This window comes from Sinohyriopsis cumingii, chromosome 1 (genome assembly GCF_028554795.1).
Source record: "Sinohyriopsis cumingii isolate HCF-2022 chromosome 1, ASM2855479v2, whole genome shotgun sequence".
NCBI lineage: Eukaryota > Metazoa > Mollusca > Bivalvia > Unionida > Unionidae > Sinohyriopsis > Sinohyriopsis cumingii.
This window is the reverse complement of record NC_142961.1, coordinates 67,389,172-67,417,013: the sequence shown is the minus strand read 5'-3', so window position 1 is coordinate 67,417,013 and position 27,842 is coordinate 67,389,172. Positions and strand designations below refer to the sequence as shown.

At 36.3% G+C, this 27,842-nt stretch overlaps 2 protein-coding genes across 2 annotated transcripts in view; one reads left to right on the top strand and one right to left on the bottom strand.

Moving 5' to 3' along the window:
* The first annotated feature begins 1,704 nt into the window (after positions 1 to 1,704).
* Positions 1,705 to 7,907, top strand: LOC149807054 (uncharacterized). The gene is made up of 2 exons (XM_089961293.1): positions 1,705 to 2,194; positions 7,519 to 7,907. The coding sequence occupies exons 1-2, from the start codon at positions 1,731 to 1,733 to the stop codon at positions 7,859 to 7,861; spliced, it is 807 nt and encodes a 268-aa protein (XP_089817419.1). The 5' UTR covers positions 1,705 to 1,730; the 3' UTR covers positions 7,862 to 7,907.
* Positions 7,908 to 11,025: 3,118 nt separating this feature from the next.
* Positions 11,026 to 27,842, bottom strand: part of LOC149807053 (peroxisomal biogenesis factor 3-like) — a 67,895-nt gene continuing 51,078 nt past the window's right edge. The window contains exons 11-13 of the mRNA XM_089961278.1: positions 22,729 to 22,842; positions 16,575 to 16,671; positions 11,026 to 15,532 (exon numbers count right to left, since the gene is read on the bottom strand). Of these exons, the coding sequence (XP_089817404.1) occupies positions 15,434 to 15,532; positions 16,575 to 16,671; positions 22,729 to 22,842 (310 nt within the window). The 3' untranslated portion in view covers positions 11,026 to 15,433. The remainder of the gene's footprint in view (positions 15,533 to 16,574; positions 16,672 to 22,728; positions 22,843 to 27,842) is intronic.

Below are 27,842 nucleotides of genomic sequence, written 5' to 3'. Positions count from 1 at the left end.
GAGTGACCCACGATTTATTCCCATGTTAATTTCCCTTGTCGCTAATCTGACCCACGATTTTTCGCCATGTTAAATTTCCATTGTCGCTAATCTGACCCAGGGGTCTCTGTAATGCTAATTCCCATTGTCGCTAATCTCACCCCATTTACTACTCAAATGGCACAGTAAACACTGCCTATGGTCTACGAACACCATGTTACTAAAAAAGTGTATATCTGATTGCCTATGGCCTACATGGACCTTAATCTGACTCTGCTACATAGTCCCAAACAATAAACTTGTAGGCTCCCCACCTCGGACGTTCACAACAAGGTGAAAACATTCATACATCTGGAAACTTCATCATGCATCCTAGTTCTCTGCCACCAGTAACGTCAAAACAAAAAGTGGAGAACAATGTGTCAATCTACAAGCAACTGGGGTCAGCAGAATTTGTTATATAGCATACTTTTCCATATATTACCCTTATGCAAAGGTCAAGTCGACGACAGAAAGCGCTTCCTTCTCATGTTCATCCCCTTCCCCGAAGTGCAAAAGCGATAAACATCTCGATAAAATCCTCTAAACTCTTGTGGGGCAGGAGCAGCTAAAATTTTTGGAAATAACGCTGATTTGTGTGTCACTCCTGTCTTAGATTACAGTACTTTGACCATCAAGGTATCTTTTCACTTGAGCGCTGATCAAATCTAGAAAACTGTGTATTTCAGCAGAGGCCTCATTTATGACTTTCACAGCATGTGTGCAGTGCGTCTTTTATAAATCCTATCCACAAGAACAAATGTGTCAGCAGTATAATATGCATACTATACACATTCACGGCTAATTTAACACGGTCTTTACTCGATTATAAGCCGAGTCCAATTGCAAACTACACAGGCCCAGAAATGTCCGCGCATAATGCGTCAGCAGATCTTGATCTGTGCAGTTTGTTAGGAGTAACGAGTAGACAAATAGCATAGACCATGATCTCTATGCGCATTACGCTATGGCAGATCTTGGTCTTCGGTTTTTGCTGTGTGACTCGACATATCAGCGAGTACAGACGGTTCTTCTATGTTATAATAATGGTCTCAGCCGTTCTCTCAGCCATGAAGTTCGTCCTATTTCAACAATATGTTTTTGTATTATTTGTATTTTATCAGACTTCTTGAATTTATTTGGATCATATTATGGTGGAAAGTACACGGTGCAGCACCACACAGCTCCACCACCACCATGCTGTACCATGGGTGAAGACCGCTCCGGTGGACTAAGTGGTTAGAGTGTCCTCCTCGGATGCTTGAGGTCGCAGGGTCGAACCCAGGCCGAGTCATACCAAAGACCTATATTAAAAAAATGGTACTAGCAGTTGCCTTGCATGGTGTTCAGCATTAGGAGGTTAGTGTTAAGACTGGTCGGCCTGGTGTCAGGATAATGTGACTGAGTGGGACTAGTCCTACATGTAAGACATAGACATAGCACATGTAGAATATGTTTTAGGTGCACAACATAAATATCAGCGTCAGGTCTTACATGTAGGACTATGGGTGGGGCATGTTGCCACATGTCTGCGGCATGATGCCTCAATGCTAGACATCACTATCAACTACCACACTGCATACATCGTAGCGATATGACAAAAACATTGTTAAATCCAAATCACACACACACACACACACACACACACTATACAGTGGGTGCTCTGGAAAAAAAGTACTGAAAGTAACGCTAAAGACACAGCAACAACAACAATGGCTGCAGCATTGTGCTTGCTCGCAAGAAGGGAGCATAGTTTGTTGAATATTTCTACATGTCATGTCCTTAGATCAAAAATAGTCGGGAAAGCATCGTCAGTCGCTTCTACAGAAACTAAATTGGAAAGTAGTCAGCCAGACAACAAGCCCAAAGTGGAAGATGAAATCACAAATATACGTAATGTATCAAACCTACCGCAAATGTTGCGGGCGAAACTTTCACACGTGAATGAAATGCCAGATTTGAATGACGACAAAATACGAAATAACACAAGGGTTCTCAGACAAATTTATGCTAAATACGGACAATCGTCTGGAATAGATCCGCGTATCATGTGGCCTTTAAGGTCCGAGTTGAGAGTGATAAAGGAGGACGAACGGGACTGGGATCCAACATTTCAGGACCTAGTGGATCAGATGAAGCAGAAGAAACTAGCGGAGCAGAAAGAGAAGAAAGAAAGGCATGCTTGAATTTTTCGTTTTGTCTTGAACAATTTTTTTTTTTTTTATGTGATACTTTTGCCTCGCTATCAATAAATGTCCCACATGGTAAGTTAGCGATAACAATATCAGTCCACAGGGGCTCGTTACAAAAAGATTCAAGGGATGGGGGTTCTAACCTGTAACAATATAGGTTAAAACCCCCATCCCTTGATTTTCTTTGTAACGAGCCCCTGTGATCCGTCCGTCTTTAGACAAGTTATTTTCCACCTTTTTATTCTGACATTATTGGTGGCGGATACGAACGGTGCTTGGCACGATTTGTGCTGGAGTGACACCGTTTTGATCTCGCAGACTGTAGGGCCGCTCGCAAGTAAATAATAAATTTATTTTGACTTACCTTTGTATGTAGATAGTAAGTAAAATCCCTCTTTGCTTGAGCCATGGCATTAAATTCTTCAGAAAACTCACCTTTTAAGTATTTATCCCTGTCAGAACACCTGTGGTTCTATTGGTTATTGACCAGATATTTAAATTGTTCTGCAAGAGTAATATTAGTACCCCTACTTCGTGAATGGGATACTAACATGAGCCTTGTGTGGATCAGTGGAGCAGCCAGGTGTGATTCACACCCAGGCTTTTTCAGTCTTCTATCCAAAAAATATTGAATATGTTCCTTATATATATACTAAAAGAAATTAAATAGTCCTCTTATTTAAAAACAAACTTGCTCGAAATCATTGTAGAAATAAATGTAAAATAAAATCTCTTTAACCAATATTTTCTTTTGGATTGTCTGCCGTATTAGTTCAGCCGATAACTGTTTTAAGCCTAATGTTTTTCATGTGGCATTTAGGGATATGGTTGCTTTATTTGGGAACATCAACAGATTGTAGTAAATATGGTATGCTTTCAATAACATAGAATATTCAAATATGGCATAGCAAGCCTTATTTAGAAACTGAATTACTGCAAGAATTTTGTGTTGTCTGTCATGGTGGATAATGTATATTAAAGATACCAATTTAATTTACATGGTATAGACTTAATTATTTTATCATTAGCCAGACTTCCTGAACAACATGACTACTTTTGTAGTAGATTTTAATTACAGTCATTTTTATCTTTGACAATAGTATTATTTGCTTTATTGAGAGGTCTATGACCAAATCACATACACAATGAGGCTATCACATCATAGAGTACCGGTAGCGTCAGCTCTATCCCAAGCATTAGACAGTTCCTAGTGATATAGTCCTTGCCGTCTAGATGGCTACTACACTTACTTTTACCTTGGGGTGATGCTGCCTTCTATGCATATGTTTATAATTTAAATTTCTGACGCCCAGCACAAATCATGCCTCACAAAGTTGTCTCGCTGACCAGGAATGTCAGAAAAAAATAAGGCAGAGAACATTTTGTTGGTCTACATCCATCTTTAGGTCAACTTTTGGTTGAAGTTTTAAAAGGTAAGGGACCACCCTTTTTATTTCAATGCAGGGATCAGGGAATTTATTGGGAAAATTTTAAAAAGTCTCTCCCTTAACTTGGAAAAAAATATTCATGATCTCATTTATATGATGGCCAAAAAAAAACAATTATATCCATCATAATAGGTGAAAAAATAAATTGTCATTATGTAAAAGAGAAAAATACCATGACTCAGTCAATAATCAACCATATCACCATAAATGGTTGGTTCCTAAATTGTTTCTGTTCACATGAGTTGATTATCATTATATTGTTTGGCTACTAATGCATCAGTGGGTAAATTGTGATTAAACACTGCAATGAAATTTAGTGTGGGATATTAAATAACTGTAACCATACTTTTTTCATTTTTTTAAATCTGAAACACAGTTACATTATGTGTCCAAGAAGTCATCATAATTTGAGCCATATTTCCCAGTGAACATTAGATGAACGGTTAAAGGGGTTGGGGTAAACTGTTGAAAGTTTTATTAAGTGGTAAATATTATCAGTTTCCCAGAAGAACAAGGTCTTGCCAAAAGGGATTACACTAACCTTTTCCTCCAGCCTGAATTTGGCTGTCATTGAAAAAAACTTGTTTTATATCATATGGTAGGCTGTAGGAATATGCTGGGTGCCACCATATTTGTTGTGACATCAGCAGTCAAAGCTCAGAGGGACTTTAGCTGTGCAATGCAGAATGTGACAATGATGTAACTTGATCCAATTGTTTATAATGTGCAGTTATGTACTATAATTAGCATTGTGTCAGTTAATTATTTTGGCATATAACATTAGTGAAAGGATGTCTTTGGACTTGATGGAAGCCTGGAAAGTAGTGAGCTCGAAGGTAACATAAAATTATTGTTAATGAGATTCTTCTGGTGAGCAGTGTAATCTTTGATCTATATTTTAATTTATTTAGATGAAGTTAGAGCTATATTTTTCAAGGTGATAAGCAGTGAACACAACATAAGGCTAACTTTATATGTGAACCTGACTGAATTTGCCAATATTTAATATTCATGCATAAAATCCATAATATGGACTTGTGAGCATATTATATTCCAAATAAAACATTTTATGAAACATTTGGCAAGTTTTTGAGTGGAATTTGAGGGATTTACAATAATCATAAACACAGAAAAGTATTCTGTGAAGAAGAGCAATCATTTATTACCCAATTGTTATATCATTATGTTTGAACATTAATGAAACTCTTGAGGATTGTTAATGGATTAAATTTTCATAAATTTTTTTAAAAACATTTAATTACCTTTAAATGGATTTATGGCATCTCAGCACATCAGTGGCTGTATGGTCCTAACTTCAGATAGATGTTTGAAATGGTAAAAATAAATTTCACAAAATCCTCAGGTAGATCAACCCATCAAAATAAATGTAAATGTGAAGCACAATACAAATATAAAAGACAAATAATTTAAAGGCACTATAAAATGTATATAAAAGAAAAATAAAAGGTAACAAATCTAAAATCCTTAAAATGTGACTACCTTTTCTTTAATAAACCATATTCCCTTAAAATATGTAAAATTTTCTCAGGTGGTATGTGATGCAATTTCTTTGAGCAGTTGACATCAAAATACTTCTTGCAATCTAGAAATCAACACACTCAGTAATAATTCGCTCCACTGTTAGTGGGCTAAATATTTTTTATATGCAATTTGCATATAATATACTCTTTTATTATTACACATTTTACATAACTTCATACTTCTCATTGGTTCACTTCTGAAACTAGCTCTGTAAAAGGTGGCCCTGAGTGGCCGAGTGGTCTAAAGTGCTCTCCATTATGGATCACTGCCATCTCACCTCTTTCTGCATGGGTTTGAGTCTAGGATTCGGCTAATGTAGGTATGTGAGAAAGCTTGCCAGTAGCTTCTTGTAGGTCGGTGGTTCTTCCCAGGGTTTTCCTGGGTTCTTCCTCCATCATAATACTGGCCGCCCTGCATAGCCTATCGTGTGCTGAAAATTGGCGTTAAACCCAACTTCAACAACAGCTCTGTAAAAATAAAGCACAACTGAGTTTTTTTAAATAATTACTATAAGATATTGATTAATTACATGTAGATTGCCAGTTCACAGACTTGTCCTGTTGCATTCATTAGGTTGATTTTGGAATTCCTGTACGTGCAGAGTATGCATCATTGAAATCACTTATAACATGAAACCATTGTAAAATATTAAGGTATGACATGATTCACCTATCCGTCACATTCTTATAGTTCAAATACAAATTGTCAAAATTTCAGTATTTTTTTAACCACAATTGGCAAAGTCTTCAGTATATAATAAAAGCTAATACTAATTAAGGAAAGAAACAACTTTTTTAAGAACAAACGTAGGCCAAAATTGAAATAAAGCATGAAAAGGGCATGAAGCCTTACACAGTTAAGATCTACTAAAGTATATGCATGCTTATAAGTCAAGTCAAACAGCATTCAACAAAGATCCTGATCTGCTGTAGCATAATGCACCTGCAGATCAGGGTCTGTTTTCAGTTTTGCTTGTTCTACTGATTACTCCTAAGAAACTGGACAGACCCAGATCTGCTGGCTCATTTTGCGATGGCAGATCTGGGTCTGTACAGTTTGTAGTTTGATTCGACTTATAAGCCAGTATATATGGTACACCTAAGAATTGGTGTGGTAATTTGTACAATGGTATGGAGATATTCAACCAGGCTGAGCAGTGCCTGTCTTTTCAAAGGTGACCAGTGTACACTTTGAAGTCTGCTGCCCAGTACTTTGTGTGAATCACACTTCCACTTTGAGTTCCTGGGTCCAGTACACATTATTTTCTCAAGATGCTGGCAGTCTCAGTACATCAGTTGCAGGCCAAGCCCTAGGGCAAGGCGAACAAGGCAACCACCTTTGGCCACGCGATTTCAGGAAATCAACTCCACAATGCATTCTTTTTGCTTGGGCACCTGTGCTCATTGCTTGCTGCCTTTGGCCCCACACATCCTCAGGCCAGGCCTGGTCAGCTGGTTGGAAATGACTGTAATTTGTATTGACAGTTTGCTATGATACAGTGTATGCTTAAATCTTGGACTAAAACCTTCTATTGCATAAAACCCTTTCGATGTCCACAGTAGGTTGACACAGTAGCAGTGTGGCAGGAAATGACATGCAAGTCAGCAATGTATTTCTTTGCTGAATATTGTAAATAAATTCATAGGCACAATTATGTAGCTCTGTTAAGTAAAGATGGGCTGTATTTATGAATGATTGAAATAATGGGTTTAAAAATCTGGCAGATAGGTAGTTACAAAAATTAATGCATACAGCTGTTGGTATGTTCATCTTTCCTCCAGTAGTGTTCCTATATCCTTACTCCAGTGGTGTTCTACAATTCTATAAATAATAAAAATTGATTAATCAAACGATTGACCTGTCAAGAGATGAGGAGCACGCATGGACCTGAATTACCAAGAAAATTGGGTTTTGTACTACATGCTTAAAGAGAATTGTGGTATGTCATTACAAAATTTGAGCCACGTAATTTACAGATTCTTTGTTCTCTATAAATAGAACACTAACTAATGTTCTATTTATTTCTCCATAATTGACTAATTTTTCAAAAGGGATATTTATGGCTATAGCGGTAGCTTATCCACCTAGAGCTGACATTTAAGTGGATTTGCAGGGTTAGCTGAGCTGTCTGTATCATAGTATATGGTGGGAACTTTACCCAAATACTAGCCACATGAGCTTTTTTTTTGGCATTTGCTTTCCCAGTGGACATTTTACATCCCTGCCCTGTCTCTATGAGGTGCAGGTATATACGAGTTAATGACCATTTCATCTGTAACGTATCTTGCAGTTGCAACTAGCTTTTTTCTTTGCTTCAGGGAGGAGCGAGTTGCTAAGAACATGGCCATGATGCCTAAATGGATTGCAGAATACCACAAAAGGGAAGAGGCCAGGCAGCAGGCACAAAATCAACAAGAAAAAAAGAAACAAAAACTGTTAGATGAAGCAAGAGATTACTATGGTTATAGCATTACCCCTCAGGATCCCAAATTTAGGCAGATGTTAGAGGAAAAGGCATTAGAGGAGAAGAAAGCTAAGAAAGTCATGAAGAAACAGCAGAAGTCTGAACGAGCACAAGCTTTCCTGCAGAAACAGCTGGAGCAAAAGGCAAAAGAGGAGGAGGAGGAAGAGGAGGAAGAAGAAGATAAGAAAAAGAAATGATCTTATTCTGTATTTTTGTAACTAATTAAAAAAGAATCTAAAATTATCAGTTGTCTTTGTGTTTGTGTAAGGGTAGTCAAGACTACATTGTTTTAAAGCAATCTTGTTTTCACTTTCATTTAAATCTGATTTACCCCGAGTGGCCGAGTGGTCTAAAGTGCTCTCCATTACGGATCACTGCCATCTCACCTCTGTCTGCGCCGGTTTGAGTCTCGGATTCAGCCAGTGTGAGTATGTGAGAAAGTTTACCAGTAGCTTCTCGTGGGTTGGTGGTTCTTTCCGTGGTTTTACGGGGTTCTTCCTCCACCATTAATACTGGCCGTGATGTATAGCCTATCATGTGCTGAAAAATGATGTTAAACCCCACAACAACAACAACAATGGAATACCATATCTACCATGATCCTAATCGAGTAGAACTGAAAAACCCCAGAGGAGTTCCATTATTTTATTTAACATATGGTAATGAGGATGGAGGCAGAAACTTGGTATTAGGTAAGAAACTTTACCTTATGAAGCAGTCAGATCAATAACAGACCCTATGGGAACGAAAATGCTCACTTGACCCCAGTTTTAGTGCACATTGTTTACATGTGTGACTTTAGGATTTGCTTATCTGCCCATGCCCCAGAGAAAAATGGACAATTTAGCTGAACCATGGTCACCCAAACATCTGGATGGCGAATTTGGCATACCATATATACTTGCATGAAATCTGTTGTCAAACTAAACAAAAAATTTCAAGCAGGTCTACGGGACCAAATTAAAAAAAAAAATGCTTCTAGTCATATCCATAAACATATTGTCATCAAGTTCATTGTTCAAGAAGACAAAATTTAGTGGCTCAATGGTAGATGCAGGTAGTCATAAATAGCAGTCCTTAGTAAAGTTATGTATATAATGGAACACGACAAAAAAATGATTAAAATTAATTCAGTTCAGCATAACATGACCAATGTTGGCTGACCAGCACAAGGATGTTTAGTGTCCAACTGATCAGAATCTGTTGCTGTCATTGAAGACCAGTCTGAATAAGAATCAGGATCCTTATCCATTGCCTTGGCAGCCGAATCTGGATCAATCGATTTCATCCAAATCAGCAGAATTCAGATAAACAATTAACAGTATTATCATGGTTTTGGCATGCATCTTTTTCTCTGTTTGAAGCAAAATCTGGGACCCAACTATTTTCAAAACATTTTCTTTTGATAGTGTTATATTCCTTTTGAATAGTTCTTTTTTTCCACTATGCTTTGTTTGATTTTATATCATCTGGTGGCTTTTAGGTACTCAAATATCTCAGCATGTTGACACTGGAAACTGGAAGTAGTATGCATTATCAGACATTGCGTGAATGCAGAAGAAATTTTATTTGGATTTACAAGGGTTTTTTTTAGTGCAGACTGCATGGAAGTAATTTATCTTTCTATCTCACCCAGATTTATGAAAGGTCATCAGAAATGATTCATTACTCTTTATTTTTAACTTGGTTCTATTATTTATTTTGATCTCATAAAGAATACAATTTGTAGATTGGGGTCCCAAGTGGTCTAAAGTGCTCTCCGTTACGGATCACTGCCATCTCACCTCTGTCTGCGTGGGTTCGAGTCTCGGATTCAGCTAATGTGGGTATGTGAGAAAGCTTGCCAGTAGCTTATCGTGGGTCGGTGGTTCTTTCCGGGTTCTTCCTCCACCATTAATACATACTGTCAAATATAGCCTGTCACGTGCTGAAAATTGGTGTTAAACCCTACAATAACAACAATAAAAATTTGTAGATTAAATTTACTCAGTATTCCAACAAATCCAACTGTCTAGACTGACTGGCAACTCATTTAGTACCTCTATCTGCCATGAAATCAGGCTAGGGGTAATTTTAACACTTTGATGTAAGTGAAGTCAAGTTGCAAACAGCATGGAGCCTGATCTGTCATTGCATAATATACCAGCAGATCAGGGTCTCTCTTGTTTGCTTTACTAATTACACCTATATATCCAAAATTTGATGGCACATTATGCACTGGCAGATCTGGGTCTGTTAGGTTTGCAGTTGATATATACTTATAAGAGAGGATTATGCGGTAGCTATATTTCTGATCACTAGTGCCAAAATACATACGTCTGCATTTGGACCATCACTACAGCCGACTCAAATGGCAGGTAGATTACAGTGGATGTTTCTTTCATAAGAAAGATACTGATGAACATTTTTAATAAATTCCATCGACATTAAAAATCTGGTTACCAAACTGCAGACAAATGAATCCTTACTTCTGCATTTTGTTTCTTTCATATAAAATGAAATGCAACACTATAACCGCCTTCTTTAGTGAAATATTTTCCTTACTTGCACTGCACATAAATAATTTTTTTGACATGTAAAAAATTTAATGAAACCTTACACAATGGTTCACTTCTTTTTACTGTTACTTTCAGACATGTATTAGTGTTTTTTGCAGATTAAAACAATATCTGCTGGCATTTTTCACTTTAGTGTGACAAAGTATCTATGAAGCTTAAACAGTTTTGAAAATACAGTGACCAGGGCAAGTGTAAAACTGTTCTACCATACAAAAAAATTACAAAATGTTAACAGTTTCTGACTCCCCGCATTAATATGGCACCAAGATTTCCCTGAAAAGTTTAATGTAAATGCAATGACACTAGGAAAATCTAGGCTAGGTGTGAATCTGCAAATTGTTCTTATTCATACTATAATATTTTAATGGTTTGGACACCATGTAGTATCAGCATGCATCAGGTGCCAATGGATTTATTTTGTAAGAGTGCAAATAGTATGGTTGTTAAGTGTCCTGTGTTGAATAGAGTGATGACAGGACGAGTGCCTATTCCAGCTGACTTGTCCCAGGGATGAATGCTTGGAATACATTTTTCCAGAGCCCTGTGTGTAGGTTCTACTTTGTGTTTTTGAGATCAAAATACCGAGTTATGATCCTCATATTACCTATACTACTTCAGCTTCAGCATCAAAGAAAATTGTAACACAATTGTAAAAATGAGCATCCTTGCTACTGAAATGTGACAAAAAGAATTAACAGTTGGAAGATTATTCTGGAAACTTGATGATACTAAACCTTATTCTGCTGGATTCAAACCTATTTTAAAAGCTTTACAAATCTTACAGAACAAATAACAATTCTGAATAAGCTTGTAGTATAAATTTATTTCAATACAATGAAATTTGCATTTTCATTCATTCTGTATACTAACATCTTTAATATAAAAATGAAAACTTGCATTTCATGATTTACAATGAACCATTGCAGAATTAAAATAATGAATACTCCACAAAAGAAATTTTGTCTACTGGTAGACTACAGGTGAAAGACCCTATCAGCTGAAGATGAAACCTGATTCTGCTACACATATGAATGGAAAGCACACATTAAAACCTTTCTACTGTTTCATAAAACCACTGACTTTAGTTCAGAGGAAATGGAACATTCCCTGCTTTTCAAACGTATGTATATTTTCATGCAAGAGGTAGAAAGTACAAATTTCCAAGGGTCAAGATGCAGTGATTTCTTACAGTAAAAAATCATTTCATTTTAATATGAATTATTTATGGAAACAAAATGAGCAACATGTTTATCCAGATGCAAATATATTTTGGGAACATATTGTTTATGTCTATTATATCACAGCATAGGACAAATGTATGTTTTACTAAAATATGAAAAATGAAGTAAACACTGCTACATGCTGTTTTATGTACGAGGAAGCATGGCCCCCTCAGGTGTCAGTGGTGACTTTGTAAATTGTCCAGTCTTTTAAGCAACCCTTTGTGAAAAAGTAGGGCAACTTTAAAAAAACCGTAGGAGAAAAGGGGGTTTTTAAAATAAAAATTACGTACGAAGTTTATGTACCTTACTGAAAAAAGTGAAACCTTTATCTATTTACTTGATTTACCTTCATCAACTATAACAAAAGTATGTTCTTACTCGCATATGACCTGTCTGTCTAGTCCAGGTTACCTCTCTTTTTAAATGCTCAGCTCTACATCTCAAAGACCATATCGTAATTCACTTATACTATGGTCATTCATGCACTCAATCTATTTTCAAAACAAAATTTGAAAAAAGTAAGATAGATCAATTTTTAAATTAGGGAAAAATGTTGAGTCAAACAAAAAGTAAGAAAAATTTGTAAAACTAAGGATGCTGGAAAGGTGGTGAACAAGGAAGAAACCAATACATGTTATGTTCTCTCAAATGTGAAACACAACCCTTTTCTTATGTCTACCAATCATTACACTTGTGACATAATTATTACTCAGTTTTCCAGGGAATTACATCTTATGCATGCATTGATATGGATTGTGCCTTTTTGGTACATAAAGAAAAAAAAAAAAATAAGAAATAAAACATTTTTATTGGTTACAATTTTGCAGCACATGGTAGACTGGACTTGGTGCCCAGTATATCTGGTGGAGTAAGAACCTGGAAAGAACTACTGACACATAGGAAGCTAATGGAATACCATATTTATCTGAGACAGAGACTCAAACCCGTGCATAACGAGGCGAGATGTCATGGAGTGTCACTTGAGGCCCCAATAATAAATTGTGTTTGTTGTTTCTATTATCATAATTTAAATTTCACATAAATTTGGAGAATACTGGTGCTGTAAAAAGTAGCGTAAAAGTATGCTCGTCCATCATAAAATACACTCATTTTTCCTTCTATTTATAGCAACTGTCTCTTCTGACATATTTCCAAGTAAATAGATGTGTGTCCTCAGTCTGAAATCTTGTCTTGGAGATTCATTATATTAATGAAGAAAACTGGTTCATGGGCAAATCTATACCTTCAAAAACAGCACCAAATGTCAAGTAAAACACTGTATTTATGTGACTTGTGGACACAATTTGACAGAAAAATGTTTTGGAAGGATCTTTTTAAGCTTGAAATACTGGATTAGAAAAATGACAAATACAGTGCAATCTATGTAACCTTTCTGCTGTTTTGCAGACAAAATATAATAGTGATAAGAAATATCTATTCTTGTAATCTACTTTCACAACTTTCATACTGGTAACCTGGTTTAACTTATAATCTTTCAAACAAGCTGAATGACTTACAAACAGATTGTAAAATGGTACATTCAGAGTATGTGAAAATTACAAACCAAGTTGTAACTGAACGACTTTTAACACAAATACCACAAGCAGCACTTGTTACATGAGCTCTTTACCTCACAAATAATCTAGCCTGTTGAGCTATGGATTTGACCAGTGTATGATTGTTGTTGTTGTTGTAGGGTTTAACACCATTTTTCAGCACACAATAGGCTATACATGGCGGACAGTATTAATGGTGGAGGAAGAACCCGGAAAGAACCACCGACTCACGAGAAGCTACTGGCAAGCTTTCTCACATACCCACATTGGCTGAATCTGAGACTCAAACCCACGCAGACAGAGGTGAGATGGCAGTGATCCGTAACGGAGAGCGCTTTAGACCACTTGGCCACTCGGGACCCCACCAGTGTATGACAAGGTGTAGACCTGATAAAGAGGCAAATGGTACAACTAATTGGACAATACAGAGCTAAGGTCTAGTCATGATGCACATTTGGTTAAAGTCCCATATATATCTTTAGTAGTTCAAAAGCTATGACATGGATGCATGTCACTGAATTACATTTTTCCTTGTCTTTAAGGAGCACTAATGCATAATATGACAATTTCCAGAAAACAGTCCTTGTAAAATCACAATTTTCTGACCCCAAATTTTTTTCATAACTTGGAACCTGTTAAGATCCCCACTATATAACCATATATACACGGACTGGATCTGAAGATAATCACATTTGCAGTTTCTAAAAATGTGTGCCTGAACCAGGCCATACTCCTAGACATATAGATTGGAAGCAAAGCGATATGCTATGTAATGTCATTTACCAAGTTCTAGGTGTTTTCGTATATCTCGCTTTGGATTGCACTATGTTGTTGTTGTTGTTGTGGGGTTTAACGCCATTTTTCAGCACACGATAGGCTATGCATGGCGGCCTGTATTAATGGTGGAGGAAGAACCCAGGAAAACCCCGGGAAGAACCACCGACCCACGAGAAGCTACTGGCAAGCCTTCTCACATACCCACATTAGCCAAATCCTAGACTTGAACCCATGCAGACAGAGGTGAGATGATGGCAGTGATCCATAACGGAAAGCGCTTTAGACCACTCAGCCACTCGGGGCCCCTGGATTGCACTAAACATGAAAGTTACCAAATCAATCATTCTGTCTGAAAACTATATTTGACTCTGCCCACATACATCTTGAAGAAAATGTCGAATCAGTGTGAATGAGAACTTGTTTAATGTTGTACAAAAATCTTCCAATATTGTTCTGCTCTGGATTACTGGAACTAGCCTATTGGCTGGTTGGCGTTTTGTAAATTATGTGCTGTTTGTAACTCTGAATTTGACAGAAGTAGTGGTTGGAGCATTTACAAATACGTAAGACAAGGATGTCAATTTTGACACTTTCATGGTTCTCATCTGAATATCAAAGGTGGACATTACTATGTTCATTTGGAGTTATTGGTATTTTCATTAATGTACTGATCATAATCAATTGGAGTTATTACTATGTTTGGAGTTATTACTATGTTTGGAGTTATTACTACGTTTGAAGTTATTGCTATGTTTGGAGTTATTGCTATGTTTGGAGTTATTACTATGTTTGGAGTTAGTGGGACTTTTGATCATAAATCAACATGATCTTTTATTTCATCAGGGCTCTAACTGTCAAATTCTCAAGGATAGTGAGACGAAACTGTTTATTCATACACGAGGACCAAAGGTCGTGTTACAAAGCACACTTTTATGATCCATTTTTACAGGTGAGTGTAATTTTGTATGGTTGGGCTGCAGGTCAGAAGTTGTTTATGTAATGAAAATAAAATATTTTGGATGGTATAACTTGTACCACTATCAAGATCTTATCTGCAAAGTATGTACTTGGGCAAAGTTTCATTAAAATGTATTTAGAGGTTCAAACGTTTTGCTCCAGAAAAGGATACAAGTCACAGAATTGCATTGCTGTTACTGTGACCTTGATCTTGAGCACATGGGTCACTATGGTATGCAAAACGACTTTCAATCATGACATAAATTAAGGCAAAAGTTTCATTAAAATATATCCTACCATTACAAAGTTATGGGCCAGATAAGTAAATATTAATAGATGGATAGAACACACTATATCATAACATGCCCTACTTAACATGGATATATAACAATCAATGTTAACTGATATGTTGACTTATGAAATAAATTCACACAAATATGTCCACTCAGATGATCTTGTATATGAAATTCACAGTGACCAATTTATCACCAGGCAAAGTTGCTTCTATGTGCAGTGAAAATGGACAATTTGAACACAAAAAGGTCATGTTGATGTTGGTGCTTGTTGCTGGTACAAAGGACAATTAGACAAGAATTTCTGTATATCCCTTACAGAGAATTTTTCTTTATAAAATGTTACACCATAATGCAGATTTCATTGTCACTTGTATCTAAAGGTCATGTAACTGTGACCAAAGATCAGGGCACCAACTGCAGGTCTTCTGGGTCATCACTATGGCTGAAAGCTTCATAGATGTTGGCTGCGAATGTTTTGGTTTGTTCTAGGACCAGAATTTCCTAAAACAGAAACGGAATATTTCTTAATTCTGCAAGAAAACTGAAATTGGGCTTTCTGAGGTAGTTCTACAAATTACAAACCTATCAAATGTATATTTTTAACTGTGCAAATGATTGGGCATAATTGTAAACAAATGTATTCTCTGCATTTTTGTAGCATAACTTGCTGTAATTATGTTGTAATTATGTAAAGATCAATAATGAATATAGAATATTAAAATCTGAGATTCAATAAGTACTCTACATCTTTATTTTTTTATTTTATTTTTTTACTAAAGACTTTTTCAAGGGATGTCACTCATCCTGACATTGGACTCAAAGAAATAGTCTCATTCAACCAGACCTTTCACATTGCTCTGATCGCTGCTATTTGAAGGACTGCTAAAGGTGCATACAAACTAAAAGATGATTACCAAAATCTCTGGTCAAGTCACTGATTGCTTGACAGGTTGTTAAGAGTTCTCAATAAAAATCTTAAATTACATAAATACACAATCTCATCATTTTTATTTGTTTTGCACTGACCATATAAAATAAATGTAATACATGTTTTAGTTTCTGCATGAAAATCTTGCAAATAATCAGATTGTGACCCTAACTCACTATGTTAATGAAGAGGGCATGCAAGACCTGCTTTTATACTAATACATTTAACCACCTTTAATGCACATTATAAATATGTTTACATTTATTGTTTATGCTCAGATAGTGCTAATGGATTTAATTGTATAGATGGTGTATTTTTGGGACAGAATATGTACAGAAGAAAAGAATGGAGTGACACCTACTGGTAAAAATCAATTGTACGGAGTTTTACCCGACTCTTGGTTTCACATAAGAGTCAGGATGAACTTGACAATAAATAACAGGAACTGAAAGAGTTATCTCCCTCATACTAATAATATCAACAATTTCCCATAATACTTATCAATGACAAAAACATTGCCTTTATGATGACTGTCTACCTGATTTTAAAATCTTACAAGTCATATAGGTCTATTTATGTATGAAGTCAGTTTTTTCCTATGCTTAACAAACTCACCTGGACAAGGGGGTTAGGGGCATCACTACCAAGCTTATAGATTAGTCGACTCATAAATGGGATTAATTTGGCCACTGGAATGGAGGTTTCATGCAGACTGTAAAGGAAAAAAAAATAATATGATCATGCAATCAATGTTAAAAGAACACAGACAAGAAACTATGGGGGGTAGCGAATTTAAATACAGTAAAGTTGAGTAAAACAAAATATATAATAAATACCAAAAACAAGCATTGTATTTGTCATATTAAAATATCAAATACTTGTCTACTATAGTGTGATAATGGCAGTTTTATCGGTTACTCATAAAGGCCAATGCCTTCTATACCCCATGACTTTGTCATCTTGTATGGTAACATACTGATACCTCACACATTACAATCTGCGGGTTCACTTGCATACATGTGTAACTTGTAGTACAAGTAAAATTATGGGGGAGAGAAGGCCATGACCTATATTGGTAACCACTGTTTAAAACTGCCATTATGACATAGCTCCACTTATCCATGACAGGTTGTTACTGAAATGAGTTCCCATCAATCAAGAAAGTTGACTACATATGGTTTGTCAACACCAACAATTTGTTGGAGTCTCTTGCCAATGAAATTGAACATGTTGCTATCAACAATGGATATGTAATCAATTATAAAAACATGTCCCTTTGCAAGCTGAGTTTTAAGTGCTTTAAGCTAACAGTTTTCAAGATGTTCTTATGTATCAAACAAATGTTTGGTTGGTATGAAAAATGAGAATAATGATAACCCTTTATTTTGCAAGCCACTTTCACACTAGGTGCTGAAAGAGCAACATTTATCTCTTTATTCTATCTGTATCATAAAACATCACAGGTACTTGACATAACTTTCAAACGGTAGCTGATTCCAGCACCTGCTCCACCTAACTAAAATAGACAGAATTTTGAAGTTTTCACCCAGTGTAAAACAATACAGTAAAATTCCCTTTGTTGTTAAGTTTGTGAGATGAAGTACGAAACCTTCAACTGGCTCATTCATTATACTGAACGATGTTTCTACCACAACTGATTTCCAGACCAAAATTCAAAGCTGGCATTCTGATCATTTAGTGGTTCTAGGAATCCATATAATATAGCAACAATGTTGTTTTCTGAGCAGTCTTCCTCAGACTGCCTCAAGCTGGGCACCACAGTATTCACAGCAGTAACATGTCTTTTTCCAGCATTTCCTCAATGGCTGCATGCATTTCTGGGCTCAGATTGTCATATTGTTTCTGATTAACTCCAAACTTGTGTCAGCTGTTCATATATCACCTGAAAGGGATCCAGCTTCTCACATTTATAAATCCTCATCCTCCAGTGAAAAAATACAAAACAAGCTGCTATTTATAAAATATTTATGAAAATTTTCTTTCCTTCTGAATCTCACATATTCTATGATACACTGTATTTGGTATTCCTTAAAGAACCAGTATGTCTCCATTTGGTTGAAATATACCACTATCTCCACCAATTTTCTCATCAAGATGGAAATCTAGTTTATCTGCATCTTCAACTGTTGCTTGAGGATTTTAGCCACCATTATAATTATATCTGACTAGATTCAAAGGTCCCATTTGTTTTTATCCATCAGCATGACTCTCTGATAGAACATTACATACCATATCTGTACAGTCATTGGAGAGACTGAGTAACACTGGCCTTGGTTTTAATACTGCATTTCTGCAGTGTTCTGGGGGACTGCCAAACACTCACATTGGTCTGAATATTGACATTCATTCTTCTTCTTCTTGCAGTGAGGTGTAATAAAGATGACATCCTGTGAAGCTTACATGAGTGGTATATGATGTAATATGTACATGGTTTCCTGAGCTGATTATTCATAGTGAGTGAGGAAATTGTTGACCACAACTCATATCTTCTCTGTAACACTATGGTTTCTTCTTGTTACTTCCTCTATTACTTCAGGCAGCCACAAACTGACCCACCCCCTTCCACACACACACACAAGTTTTGTTATGTGCTTAGCAACATATGCTCAGATAGTATATGGATCTGGTAAAAGCTGTATGCTTGGTTTACCTGCCAAACAGAAAAATATCAGCACTATATATTTCATCTTACTTGGTTGTCTTGTGACAAATATCTTTTGCAAGTCTGCTGTGGGAGTATCCTATGGAAGGGGTTCTAAAATACATATTCTGCTGTGGAAGTATCCTATGGAAGGGGTTCTAAAATATGTATTCTGCTCATTGACACTGTCCTTCTGTAAATCTCCTTTTCATTCAGCAAATTGCCTAACAAAGGGGTCTGTCTTTGCAGATCTTCTCATCAAGTTTTCAGATTCCCTCATTATGGTGACTGCCATTTGTTTTGTGAGGATCTGCTTTTTGTCAATCTTTCAACTTTTCTAATTTTGTTCCACAGCCATTTCCAGGATGGTCTTATACTAGGTACAGATGCATCTATTGGTCTTTACAGGGTCAATTGCAGATTCAAATTTTAGGGTGAAAAAAATAATGGCCTCTCTTCCATACCAGAATAATGCAAAATGTGGTATAAAAATAAGGAGATGTGAGTGAAAAGATGTCAACATTTAGAATGTTCAAAACAGTCATTTAAAACAATATTTTTGATAAACATTCCATATAGATAATATAAAAACAATGAAAATAATCAAAAGTTTAACTTTGTTTTTACAAAAAATCATAATTTAACAAAATTACTATTGTAAGCAGTTAAAAAATATTGAGGTACAGAGTAATAATTTTCTCATAATTGGGAAACAAATGCATCAAATTCGCTCACATCTTCAAGCTTCATAGGTGAATTATTTCAACAGGAATGTTGAAAGTTGAGACTCAAGAAAAGGCAAAGTCATTTTGTTTTCCAACAAATTTGCATGAAATTACAGTCAATAATATGAACTGGATCACCCTTAGCATGGACTTTAAACTCTGATGAGCAGCTGCAAGAATCTGACTGCAGTGGCCCAGGTTTCCTTAAACTTTTTCCAGAATGACTTTATATACTGTACTGGATTATTGTGACAAGATGGCCGCTATCACTGAACAGACTTGAAGCAGCTGTTCCATTTTTTGTGCCATTTTCATGATATTTGTGCTTGTTGCCTGTCTTCATTTACATTATTGTGTTCACTATGTATTGGCTGTTCAGTTCGTATGTGTTTCTTCATCTCCTTGTTTTGGAAACGAGAACAATTAGACTTTTTCTCAGCTGTCTTGCTCCACTGCTACAACTTTGTTTGTTTTTTAACAAACCGCCATCACGTGATACTCGCCAGTCAACCCATTTATGCTATGACGGACCCTCATTAATTCCTTTAAATGACCACTCCCTGGCTCTCCACACTACATTGTGCTCTAGACTAAACGAACTGGGACTACATTCATCATTACCTAAATGTAAACAGAAGTGAAAAAAGAAACGTTGTTTCAAAGCTGGCCAGCATAGAACAGGAAGAAGAATTCCAGTTATCTCCCTTATGCCTTTTCCGGCTCAACAATTTAAAAATTTGACCGTTAATTTAGATAACCTAATTCAAATCCCTATTAATTCATCAACCTTTGTGTCAACTATCCAAGAGATACCTCTGCGTATTGCATTATTCAATGCCCAATCAGTAGGACCACCGGAAAAGCACACAGAAATAGTTAATTTTATCAATGGCCAGAATATCGACATCTTTTTCCTGACAGAAACATGGCTAGGTTTTGTACTGATTGTGTGAATTTTTAATGTTGGTGTTGCTCAGTGTTTGTTTTTGTAATCATATCATTATATATGTTTTTTATCTTACAGGTGTTGTCTATTGTTGTAAAGTGCTTAGAGCTTCTAAAGATTAGGCGCTATACAAAGTCCTCATTATTATTATTATTATTATTATTATTACTGCATCACTGTTTCTGGGTACCATATATACTTGCCTATAAGTCAACCTTTTTTACTGAAAATTCGATTCATGCTGAGTAGGGGTCATCTTATAAGTGTGACATGATTTTTTAAAATAAATTAAGGGTAATGTTGGAAACAATGTTTGCAGTACATAAAAATACTGTCAATTCAAATATTTGGTCATTTTTATGCCACTATTCCCATTCTCAAATGCATATATGGTATGCACTGTGTTTATCCATTTCATGACTTTTATATATTATTTTTTGGATATTAATAATTTGACAATATTACCAGTTAATATGATACCCACAAAAAGTGAAGTGTCTGTCAATGTTGTTTACCAAAAAGCGAAGTGTCTGTCAATGTTGTTTACCAAAAAGCAAAGTGTCTATCAATGTTGTTTACCAAAAAGTGTCTGTCAATGTTGTTTACCATATGTGTTTACTAGCAAGTAGATTGCTTTCATTTTCATGCAAGTCAGAACAACTTGTATTTGTATTAATAGATGTGGTTTGCACTGTTTAAACACTGCGTTTGATAAAATAGAAGTATTGATTTAATTTGTATTGTTTGTTGGCTTTTTTATACCAGACCAGTGACATTTATTTTGTAAATACATATTTCTCTATGAGTGTGGATTAAATATTCACATCACTATCAATGGCGATTAACATTTTTCAGCATGGATGTAGGCTATCAGATTTCCACTTGGAAATTCCTAAACTTGTTGACAGCTTTGAATGTTTTATAGAGGAGACTGACATACATCCTGATTCTATTATTTTGTCTTACCTTTTTATATAATGTTGTTTACTTTAGAAATTACTCATTCTTGCCTTAACATCTGAAGCAGAATCAGTCTTATTGTTGTGTTAAGTTTTTCATTTGGATGGATTTATTTATTCAAATTAGTATTCACTGAAATTAGAAAGACCTCAATAGTATTGTCCGATGGAACATTTGGAATTATAGTGAATTCAGATAAGGCCATTTTCATTTATATTTTTATGATGCATCAAAAAGACTGAGCACATCATCACATCCCAGGTCATGGCCCATTAGTACATTTGAGACTACAGTCACATAAACACATTCAATATTGGAATTTATTTGAAATACCACTGGAATTCAATCTGAAACTTATATTTGGAGTTGTGATATAACTTTTGGGACTATTTGGAACTATTCTTTTACAGTTTTCAGATTGTTGGTTCTTGCTTTTTTTCTGTTACTTAGTTCAAGACCAATGGATCATAACAGTATATTCCTTTGCCATAAATTAGATTAAATTCCTGAGCAATACTTCCCAAGTTTTTCTGCTAGTGCATGTGACCTGACAAGCCCTTGTCTTGTAAAAGCAGTCTTCACTTTGTTTTCAAATTGACAATCATTTTTACTGCGCCATGAATTTTATACTTGTTCAGTGCCAAAAAGGGTTCCACAACTTCCTGTGCCTCTTTGACCCTAATCCCTTGGCTTGTAGAGTCAGCATCATCTTTGTTTTCCAATGTGGCAACCTTTTGATTGAGCTGCAAATCTGATACTTGATCTGTGCCAAGTAACAGAGCATGGTTATTTCAAAGTGTTACTGACAGCAAGCTGAGTCTGAACATAAGTACCTGTATATGACAGTGAAGCCAAGGAAACAGACAAGATGACAGTTTACAATGACCAGATGAAGATGGAGGATCTTAAAACTTTATCAGATAAAGAGAATGAATTCTTGGACTTTGTACCAGATTAATATTAAAGAGTACTATTTATATGATACTCTGAATCACAAAAATGTGGGCTTAACATTAATTATTTATTTGTAAGATGTGTTAATTAACATATTATGAGATATTGTGATTCAGATCATTCTTAAGTACAATTTCTAGATCAGTATGCGATCTATAACTGAATTCAGGGATTTACCATACACAAGCGTTATGGATTTTATAGCACAAAGATGGACTAAATGTAAGTTGTCAATATATTTGTAACATATTCCACTCAATAATATAATTGTAATTTTACAGTGGTTTTCTCTTTATTTTTGATTTCGTGCAAAATACTCCCCAACTTATAAGAAGGCCAAAGAGAAATGGGCTTTTTGTAACCTAACATGAGGAGTCATCTTGTTATCAAGCTGACTTATAAGTGAGTATATAAGGTAATAATCTGCATCTAACCTATTTTACGCATTTTCAACTGGAGTGCTACTTTAATAAATCCTTTAACTAAATTTCCTTGATATAGGTCATGAAAGAACTAGCCTACCTTATGACTGAAGTTTCTGTTTTCTGCACTTCTTTGAAGTGATCAGCAACGAAGTCCAGTAGTTTGCCAAAACCACGGTCAAGACAAAGTTTGAACACTGTGTGGAAGTCATTACTAGGAAAAAATGAAAAAATGAAGAAAAAACTGATAAATCAACAGAAACTATTTAGATGCTTCACATGAAGTGTAACATATCAAAATAATAGGATGGTTTACTGACTTTGGTAATTCTTATTTACCCAAATGTTTTTGTACATGTATGCTTGATTGATGCTCTAGTTGCTGAAAAGAATTTCAAGGAATTCAAGAATAGACCATTCCTTCCTTCTAACTGCTGAGTGTCAAAACCATCTCTAACATTTTTGAGCCAGAGGAAGATTTAAAAACGGCTGCTGTGGCAGCCATGTTGGATATAAGACATGTACCATTTTAAATTATGACCAACAAGACATCACTAAGTCTTTTGGTAAAAATGACCATCAATTCTTGAGGAGTAAACAATAACATATCTTCAAGATAACTGATACGGTGGGCATACTGGACATCAGATCAGCATCATTTTTATTTGTGACCAACTAACACCATTAGAAGACTTCTAGTGAAAAACACATGTTGATATGACCATCCAATCTGAAGGAGTAGCAATAACAAGATTTTCAAAATGGCCACCATGTCGGCCATAGTTTAAGTCACCTGAGCACCATTTTAATTTAGAATCAACTAGACATCATACAAAGTCTTCTGGTGAAAACACTATCTCTATATGATTTTTGTTGAGAAGTAGTAATAACAATATTTTCAAGATGGCTGCCACAGCTGTCACGCTAAACATATTGCTGCCCTTTTTATTGAGGTAACACATACATTAGAAGACGTTCTTTAGTGAAAACTCCATGCTGATATAATCATCCATTTTGAAGGAGTAGCAATAAGAAGATTTCAAGATGGTTATTGGATATATGAGCAACAAGACTATGTCACAAATGTGTGTTTAAAGTTTCATGGCAATCTTCAAAGTAGTTTATAAGTAGTACCAATAAGTTTATAAGTAGTACCAATAAGTTTATAAGGAGTACCAAGTAGTTTATAAGGAGTACCAATAAGTTTATAAGGAGTACCAAGTGGTTTAGAAGGAGTACCAATAAGTTTAGGAGTACCAAGTAGTTTAGAAGGAGTACCAATAAGTTTAGAAGGAGTACCAAGTAGTTTAGATGGAGTACCAATAAGTTTAGGAGGCATAGCAATAAAAATGGATTGACAGACAATGAATAACAGGTCATCACAAAAGCTCTTCTGGTCTATGTGCAATCATCCAATCCAAATACTGCTATTTTTTTGGTCTATTTTATGATGCCATGATTATTTTCTGCAATTAACACAGAGAGAAAAAAGACAGTTAACACTCTGAGGATGAAACTGCAGGAAGTTTTGGATGATTCTGGCAACTACATAAATGAAACACATGTACAAATTTTCTTCAATTCAAATTCCTTAGACTTTTTCAATGAATCAAGACACATGAAAAAAAAATGAAAAACAGTAGGCCAAAGTGGGTTGGATATTTCTCACATGACATCCATGGTTTACATTCCTACTATTTTACTATAATCTATATATTTATAGTAAAATATGTTTCCATGCAAATACGTTACTCAACCATAATACCTTAGGAGAACTATTACTACCTCACAAATCCTTCCTAGATAACACTTTCAGCTAAAATGAGCTAAAAGTTATCTGCCCACCTCCCCTTGATATAGAGATTGGCATACAAACCCATATCTCAGTACTGGAGTGTACGGCACGCTCTCTATATGGATGTTGATGTACAGAGGCTGGGAGGGTGTATGTGTACTATGATTGGGCAAGATACTAGAAAAAAATTAATTTCTTCTTTAAATAGGGTAATGCATTAATCATAATACCTTATGAGAATAGGTAAGAAGTGGATGGAGGTACATCCCTGGTACCCAAAGGTAACCTGGCAGGAGAAGACTCCATCTGTAGGTGAGCGGCTTCCAAAAAGGTAACTTTTCTCTCCAGCAAATCCAGCAGACTGTTCCACGGTTGTAGGTTGAACCAGATCAAGTCAAGCCCTTTGGGATGAAAGAGCCATGAGGTAAAATCTGTAGGATGTAAACTCCAATCTCCTCACCCAAAGCATGGATATTGTCAGTTAGAGAACACTTGTTGTCAAAGACTATGCTTGTGGCAATCATTCAAACCCTGTGAGCCGAAATGTGCAACAAATTCATTTGAACTGGAGTCATTTCTTGATATGCAAAAAGAATAACCCACTAAAATCCAGGACAAAAGAATCTGTGCTGTTATATCTTCCTGTCCCTGTTTGAAAGGTAATAATAGGTCTGATCTCCCTTGATGCAATGGCTGTCTTTTCAAGATACCACTTCAAAGCTTATGCTGGGTCTTGTAGGTGCCCTTTTGTAGAAGTGTCCAGAGTAGACAATGATTTCATTACAAATGTCTGGTTACCCATGGATGGGAGCCTGTTCTTGGCAATGAAAGATGGAACCATCATGAGCAAAATTGATCCGTCTTGTCGGAACTACATGCAATTCAGGTCCCCTGATAAGGCATGTTCGCTGATTCTGCCTGACATCACTTACATGATGAGGAAGCAGGTATTGTATGAAACGGTGAGTCAGTGATAACCTTGAAAGCAGATCAAAGGTTTTATGTTCAACCAGGTTAGTACCCATGATAGGTTCCACTCTGGACCCAGAGCAAACACTTTTGGCCATGTATATTCAAAGTTGGAGAGAAGATCGGATAAGTCTTTGTTCTGTCAGATATCATCTCTTCCATGATGAGGAAAATGTGTCAGCAATCTTGGTGTGGTAACCATTGTCTGTACTTAGTGATAGGTTTCTCTCATCGAAAAGCCAGAGGATAAAGTTAGCTATTTCAGATATAGATGCCTGTAGAGGTATAATGTATGCTTGAGTACAGCATTGTGTAAATATTTTCCAATTTGCCTTTGTATGCTTTCCAAGTGGCTGGCCTTCCTTCTTGAGCGATTCTCCCCATGACTGACTGAGAAAACTGTTAATTTCTGAGGGAATGCTTAATATTATCCAGACATGCAGGTTCAGTAGCTCTAGACTGGGGTGAAACAACTGCCATCATGGTTGTCTGAGCAGATGAGGGACATTCTCTATTTTCCAGAGAATTTCCATTGTGAGATTGATGAGATCATTGATCCATGATTTCTCCCATCTGAGTGGTGCAATGTGGACGAGGCAACACTCAGATTCTCTTGCTTTCTCCTTCACCTTTGGAATCAGAGATGGAGGTTAAAGGTATGCATTCCAATCTATGGATAGCACACTGACTGTCCAGACTTTGGGAACCTGGACTGGATTTCAGAAAGGTTGGGAGCTTCCACCTTGTCACAAACAGGTCCACCAATGGTCGGTCCCATCGGGTACAAATCTGGGTGAAAACTGAGGGATGGAGAGACCATTCCGTCTGTATAAGTTGATTGTTCTGGAACAAAAAATCTGCTATTATGCTTAACATCAAGGAATATGATGAACTTGGACATGGATTTGCTGTAGATGACACCACTTTATTAAGTCCCACACCAGTACACAAATGGGACTTGGTTTTGCCTTGCTGTTTGAGATAAGTCACCACAGTAGAGTAATCGAATAAAAACAGGATTCCCTTTCCAGTTAAAAATTCCTGCCACCAGTGAAAGGTTTTCAAAATGGCCTTCATCTCTAGTATACTGACATACAGATGCTGGTTCTGGGGAGAACACTCTCCAACGGCTTCTGAAAAGATGGTAGGTGTGTCCCTTCCCCCCAGCCTCCTGTACTTGCATGTGCACGGACTGTAATCTCTGGTGGTTGTACTTGCAGAGGCATATACATTCTAAGCCAAGTTTGGGTGCTCCAGGTCTGCAGATGGTATCTCATATTTGTGCCAATGGCAAGAGGTGGTCCAGTGGGCAAACTTTTGGCCTCCACTGGGATAAAATAATCATTTGTAAGGGGTGCATATAAAGGCAACCTAGAATAATGAGGTCTGCTATTGCATTGAGTGGGTGCTCACCAGTTATTATGTACTTTTGAGAGAGCGGTGTATGTAAGGTGAAGTTGTTTGCATTTAAAACATGCACAATGAAGAGAATGTTGGCCAAGCTGAATACTCTATAACCCATATTACACCCGTCAATCATACACCAAAATAAAGGCAATTAAAGGTTCTCTGAATTATACCTAAGATATACAAGGTCTTTTTTAAATAGCCAGTATAACCAGTGAGGAAAGCCAGGGAAATTCTTTTTCTTTACAATTCTAACCCTATGCAAAATATGAAACTGTAGAGCGCCACCTGAACAAGCCAACAATGTGAATTTTTAGCACAGAGAGAGCTACCCTTGAGAGTATGAAGTCACCATGGTCCTGATTTTCAATGGCCATTCCTGAGGGAGAAATACTCTGTTTACCTGTGTGTTGAATCGTATACCAAGATGAACAAATTGCTGAGATGATACTAGGTCAGATTTGTCCTTGCTGACAAGGAAACCCAGATTCGTAAGCAGTGTAACATGGCTTATCATGTCATGTTGTAATATATCATTCACCAAATGTTTATGCAGAATGTAGTCCAAGTAACTTGATGTTGCCACCTTGATGATAGTATGAACATGTGCCATTACATGGTTCATCAGACAAGTGAAGATCCTGGGACTGATGTTGAGTCTAAATGGGAGAGCTCGCAATCAATAAACAATGCTGTTTCAGGTGAATTGCAGAAACTTCCTTGAAGCCTTGTGAATAGCAACATGAAGATATTCAAGTCCACACTAACTGCAAAGTCTTATCTTCTGGATAGCATTCATAATGTGCCACGGTGTTTTCATCAAGAAAAAAGCAGCATTAATTAATTAAAGGTACTTGAGTCGATGAAAGGGCACAGAGTGCCATTTGCCATTGGGACCAAGAAAAGTCGGGGGTAAAAATCCCAGAGAATCTATATTTCAAATGATATCTACTTACCTTTTCTGGAGAAGGTCATTTATTTCTTGCTGCAAGCTGGTGGCTTTGATTAGGTCTGTTCAAATGTTTGTAGCTGATGGGACTCTG